Source organism: Melanostigma gelatinosum (assembly GCF_949748355.1).
Source record: "Melanostigma gelatinosum genome assembly, chromosome: 5".
NCBI classification, from domain to species: Eukaryota; Metazoa; Chordata; class Actinopteri; order Perciformes; family Zoarcidae; genus Melanostigma; species Melanostigma gelatinosum.
The window spans coordinates 13,322,694-13,328,894 of NC_136638.1; the positions used below are offsets into that span (position 1 = coordinate 13,322,694).

General features: G+C 46.4%; 1 protein-coding gene across 1 annotated transcript; it reads left to right on the forward strand.

The window, feature by feature from the left end:
• The first annotated feature begins 1,362 nt into the window (after nucleotides 1-1,362).
• Nucleotides 1,363-4,659, forward strand: dusp1 (dual specificity phosphatase 1). Its single transcript, XM_079269364.1, has 4 exons — nucleotides 1,363-1,964; nucleotides 2,207-2,352; nucleotides 2,481-2,700; nucleotides 3,394-4,659. Exons 1-4 carry the CDS (start codon nucleotides 1,556-1,558, stop codon nucleotides 3,747-3,749), a joined length of 1,131 nt encoding a protein of 376 aa, XP_079125490.1. The 5' UTR covers nucleotides 1,363-1,555; the 3' UTR covers nucleotides 3,750-4,659.
• The last annotated feature ends 1,542 nt before the right edge of the window (nucleotides 4,660-6,201 follow it).

The following is a 6,201-nucleotide window of genomic DNA, read 5'->3' on the forward strand; positions in this document are numbered from 1 at the left end:
GGCCATAATTATGCAACTCCAAAACAGAGCAACAACTCAGGCTATATGCAAATATTCACACTCAGACACATCCAGACAGGTTTGTATTCTGGGAGGACATATGTGCGGATAAATGTCCACACTTATAGAAGAAGAGTTTTTTGTTAATGAAATGAATGTTTTGGTTTCAATCATACATGGTCTTATTTGCTGCTTATGGCCCTTTTCTACTTCATGGAAATTCACAATTGCTTCACCAGGCCCCTCAGCTGTTATTGCCTACGTCACCAGGTGTTTGATTTATTTCCTACCTTCCAGCACGTAAAGCCGTCGCTCTATGACTGAAAGGGAAGATGCCTTTGAGGACAAAATGTTTGGTACAGAGTGTTTTCAGAGCCCCATTTAACCCGCCTCCGTAGTGTGTAACATTCCAGCATGTGTCAAACAGTTGACTCATCTCACAGGACTGTGAGGTTAAACCGGCTGGAGAGTTTTTACACTTTGTTGTGATTGGTTAAGTTTATGTCTTTAAAGCCTCCCCTCTCTATCTATCTATCTATCTCTCTCTCTCTCTCTCTCTCTCTCTCTCTCTCTCTCTCTCTCTCTCTCTCTCTCTCTCTCTCTCTCTCTCTCTCTCTCTCTCTCTCTCTCTCTCTCTGTCTGTATGTCTGTACTGTACTTTTTTTGGTGGTGAAAAACTCCTCCGTTTTGATTGAGGCCACAAATGAAACTGCTGTTGTCTTCCTGGTAGACCATGTTTTGTTTCTCAGCATGTGGAAATTTACTGGACTTCAGATTTCTATACAGTGATTAACTTTTATGGTTCGCCTTTGCTCTCGGGGCATTGAACACTATGTACCTCCGACTAATAAAAACAAAGAATAAACCTTTATGGCCCCCATGGCCTATATTTACTTGTTATCTTGTTATTTGTCAACTCTCAGCTGAAGAGGCAAAATAGAAATCTAATTAAACACTAACATCATGGAAAATTTGGCAAATTCCTTATTTGCTGACACACGGACATTTTACGCAAACGGTTTGGTAATTTGGAAACATAAGAGTCATGAATTATACACTTGTTTAAAAAAGAATAAAACGAAAACAAAAATAGACTCCAGTGTCCCAGTGAAAACTTTCTTGACACCGCGTGCCCGCGTACGTGCTGTGCGCACGTTAAGAAATGTCCAGCATGCGCACGAGCCCCGTCCTGCGCTCGGGGAGGAGAGGGGGGAGGGAGGAGAAGGGGGGGGGAGGAATGACGTCTGTAGTGCTGGCAGGAAGCCAAGAAGGGCGGTCCACCTGACGTTAGTGCCTTCTCATTCACAGGCACGAGCCGTATATAAACGCTATTCAAAGCGCTCAGAGGCAGAAGCAGCTCACTGTGAAGTTGTACATACTAAACTTTTAAAGAAGAACCCAAAACTACCGGACACACGCAAACAAGAGGAAAGGACTAGCTTCGATAGTCTTAGAAACTTAGTTGAAACCGTTTTGTTTTCTCTCAACAAACTAACCGGAACAAAGGACTCACCGCTTCAAACCTAAACTTCTGTTTCACTGCCGTACAAGCTTTATGTATCTGGATTTACTGTTTAAATCCCGCCGTTCTATTATGGTCATAATGGAGGTCCCCACCATCCACTGTGAGTCCCTCCGTTGCTTGCTGGAGGACGAGGTCCCGGGCTGCCTGGTGCTGGACTGCCGCTCCTTCCTGTCCTTCAACTCGTCCCACATATCGGGCTCTACCAACGTGCGCTTCAGCACCATCGTGCGCCGGAGAGCCAGGGGAGGTCTAGGACTTGAGCACATTGTCCCCAACGAGGACACAAGGAACCGACTCCTGTCCGGGGAGTACCAGTCGGTCGTGCTGCTCGACGACCGCAGTTCGGACTTAAACCAGGCGAAGAAAGACGGGACGTTGATGCTCGCTCTTACGGCCCTGCGTCGCGAGCCCTGCGGAGCCAGGGTTTTTATTCTCAAAGGTAAGGGCGAGATGAAAAAACACAGGTCTCTTACTGCCTCGCGCAATTGTTTCACTGTATCCTAACAACGGGGCAACGAATGCGGATTACAGCTGTCACCATACCAGCTGGTGGTGCTGGAGTAAACAATGTTCCAAAATAGACCCGTGAGCAGTTGTCACCCTGTTGGAGACCCATATTTAAACGTGGCTGTGCCTCTGTGCTGTGATCTGACAGACATGTATTGTTTCTCCCCTTCTCAGGTGGTTTTGAGACCTTTTCCACAGAGTATCCAGATATGTGTACCAGACCCTCCCCTCCACAGGGGCTTAGTTTGCCCCTGAGCTCCAGCCATCCTGAGAGTGCAGACGCAAGCTGTAGTCCATGCAATACTCCTTTATATGACCAGGTCAGTATCTTTAATTGATTGAGTGCACACCACAGATACTCAATGGCACACGTTTGTGTCTTACTTCCTCTTGTAGTGTTTTGGTGCTGACTGAATGGGGTTGCTTTGTTTACTTTCTTTCTGTGTAGGGGGGTCCTGTGGAGATCTTGCCTTTCCTGTACCTTGGCAGCGCTTACCATGCTTCAAGAAAAGACATGCTGGACATGTTGGGGATCACCGCTCTGATCAACGTCTCGGCCAACTGTCCCAACCACTTTGTGGACTCCTTCCTCTACAAGAGCATCCCGGTGGAGGACAACCACAAAGCCGACATCAGCTCCTGGTTCAGCGAGGCAATCGAGTTTATCGGTGAGTAATGTCCATCACCTTTACCCCCTTCACGCTCCCTCAACTGCCAAATGTGGGCACCTATCACAGCTGTCACCACTAGAGTCCATTGACTGCCCCCCCCCCCCCCCCCCTCCCTTTGCTTTACAACACTCTTTGACTGCTGGATTTAAATTTGAAAAAGTTCCCTCCAAAACAGACCAGCTGGCTCGACACGGGCCATAATGGTGGTTACATCATCCGCACCTCTCAGGATGCCCCCCTTTTGAATGGACTGCGGGGCCGACGGCCCCAAACTAGTTTTGTCGTGGGGAGGCTGGCTGGGCTTGAATGGCTCCCGTCCACGCCACTCTTTGTTCTGGCTAGACAAAAGGCAAATTTCTCCTCTCTCACTGTCGGCCTTCCTCCCAGATCAATACCCCCAGCAGGGGTCTGTTCCCCCTCTTTTGTCTATTCAGACGGCCTCCTTTGGGAACAACCCCCCGCAAGCTCACACCCTGCACCCCCCCCCCCCCCTGACTGTGTTCCTGTGTCTTAATGAGCACTGCTGGATTTAATTAGCAACTGAAAGTGTTGCAAGGACTTTTGTGTTTTTGCCTTCCTGTGACAGGCAGACTTCAAACCTCTGTTCTTTGCAAATGCATTTCATCACCTGATGGATGTTTACAGTGAACTAATGTTGCTTTCTCTTGTCTCCCCCTCCTCCCCACACAGACTCGGTGAGAAATAAAGGAGGCCGTGTGTTTGTGCACTGTCAAGCAGGCATCTCCCGCTCCGCCACCATTTGCCTTGCCTACCTCATGCGGACCAACCGCGTGAAGCTGGACGAGGCCTTCGAGTTTGTCAAGCAGCGCCGCAGCATCATCTCCCCCAACTTCAGCTTCATGGGTCAGCTCCTCCAGTTCGAGTCCCAGGTCCTGGCCTCGTCTACCTGCTCCTCGGAGGCGGGCAGTCCAGCGATCGGCAACAACAGCACAGTCTTCAATTTCCCAGTCTCGATCCCTGTACACACCTCAGCTGGTCAGCTGTCATTCCTCCACAGTCCCATCACCACCTCTCCCAGCTGCTGAGGACGGTGTGGGGAGCACAGACTTTGTTTGGACTTGAACTGAAACTCACAAGTGGCTCTGCTAAGAGCACTGCCAAAAAAACGCGGGCCTGATTATCAGCCGTTTCATCGTGATACTAGTATCACTGGACAGAATGGGAACTAGTATTTAGGGTCAGTTCATTTGACTCTGACCTGCTGGCCAGATCGCTGTAGGTTGTCCTCATCATTTCAAAGGGAGAATAGACTACCAGCAGGCAGTACACATGTTGTGCCTCATAATGTGAAAGTTGTAATCCTAGATGACTTGGGAAATGACTGAAAGGGTAGTTGAGATTATTCCCGTAGAGGAAGTATCTGAATATTCTTTATTCAACGGATCGATTGTTTTGAAATTTTAATTTCATGAAGGTAAATGCTTTTGATAATCGTAATCATTTTAAAGAAAATGGAGAGGGCTGACAGTTGTCTCAGGAGTGTTGACTTATCCTCTCACATGTCCATTTTGCTTTTTGTACTGGCTGAAGAAAGCCACATCAACCCATTGCCCAACATGGCATGGAAGTTACTCCTCCACGTGACGAACAATGAATGTACCCCCCCCCCCCTCTTTTCAGTGTAGATGTGGCAGGAATCTTCATGCTCAGTTTGAGAGTTGAATTGGTTGACAATTCAAATGCAAATACCTGCCGTTCAAAGACACCATGAAACCTTGACGATCCTGACACGTTGGTGGAAATGGACCATTAAATACCTCATGTTTCTGTACTGCAGCGCTGAGACGGACAGAACCCCAGAACTACTAAAATGGGGACACGTAGTCCTCCGTGCCTGCATTCTGACATATTTATTGAACTAAAGTAATATATTTTTGCATACGTTTGTTGAAATGTTGTTTTTATACATTTAATAAATCTAACCTGACTTTTGTACTCAGTTGAATGTTCACTTTCTTACATGTCTGACTGAAGATTTATTCACCAGTGGCTGATAATGCACCTTGACTTGCAAATCATTTTAGACAACACATATGTAGTTTTATAATAACTGTCACAATCTACCCATATACCACTTATTCTAGCTACTTTGAGGTAGCTAATACATAAAACAATGTGGCATCTTCAGGTTATAATTATTCCAATTAAGTCCATAATGAAAAGCAAATATATCAACTTAATGTCTCCCAAAAGTAATTTAATTCTCTTGATCCATCCTTTCAAATAAATGTGTTCATGTATGTGGCCATCAGTACAAACATTTTAGGGTTGCCACTGACTAACCAAGGCCATCACAATTTCCCAAAGCCCATGTTGTCTTTAACATTGCTTGTTTTTTGTGATCAACATTCCAAAACCCAGACATTTAAATATAATAGAAGACTAATACAACCAGCAAATATCCACATTTTAAATGACTGTTTCTAAAAAAAATACTTTTATTCATCGGTTACATTTTCTGTTGTCCGACTTGGTTTAATTTGTGAAAATGAATCTGTTTATGTGTTCAACAAATGAAAGTTTCTTAATTTGAATGTCAATGAATCAAAATGACTTCAATGCAACGACATAAAGCCGAAGTAAAACTGGCCTTCTGGCCTGTCAGACACATCTTTGTGCACATCTTTCCCTGTTTTGTTCCATGTGTTGGAATCCTATCGTATATCTGCATAAGGATTTTGCCCACATTAGAGGCATGATGTCATGGCGTCGGCCATTGTTCGGGCCACACTCCCCCTCTATGAACCCATCTGAGGCCAGGGCAGCAGCAGGAGGCTTAAAGAATCAGCCAAGGAGCCCTCCCTCTGCGGCCACAATAGGAGCAGCTGCAAGGCGTTTGGGAAAAGTGTGACAACTAAAGAGCATTCAGGGCTCATTCAAGCACCGGCCCTGTGTCCCCTGCCTCCCACACCAATGGAGGAGGTGGAGACAGAGACGGGGAAAGGAATATGTTTGGTTTCCAAATTAGCCAAAACATTGGCTTTGACCCTGGGTGGGGTGTGAGAAAAAGGAGAAACAACTTTCTCCAGACGTGATGGTGATGATACCCTAAGGCCTTACATAACAACATTTAATGAAACTCATGTGTTGGGGTGGGGGTGGGGGTGGGGGGGGGGGGCCTTACATTTTAGTAACTCTTTCACTTTGAATACGAGGATTCTGACAGATGACAAAATGTATTCTTTAAACTGACACCCACTTCTTATCTGCAATGCAAATGATTGTCTCTGAAATACAACATCACAAGTGACAATGCCTCTGTGATGAAAGGCTTAGTCATTACCTCACCAGCTCCCTCAGACAAGCTGTGGTTTTGGTGACATATGTGCGACTACCCCCCCCCCCCCCCCCCCCCAAACCAGCCCACCCGCCTTTGTGTCTTTAGACTTCCTGTTGTCCTGTTGGCAGGAGTGTGTGTGTGTGTGTGTGTGTGTGTGTGTGTGTGTGTGTGTGTGTGTGTGTGTGTGTGTGTGTGTG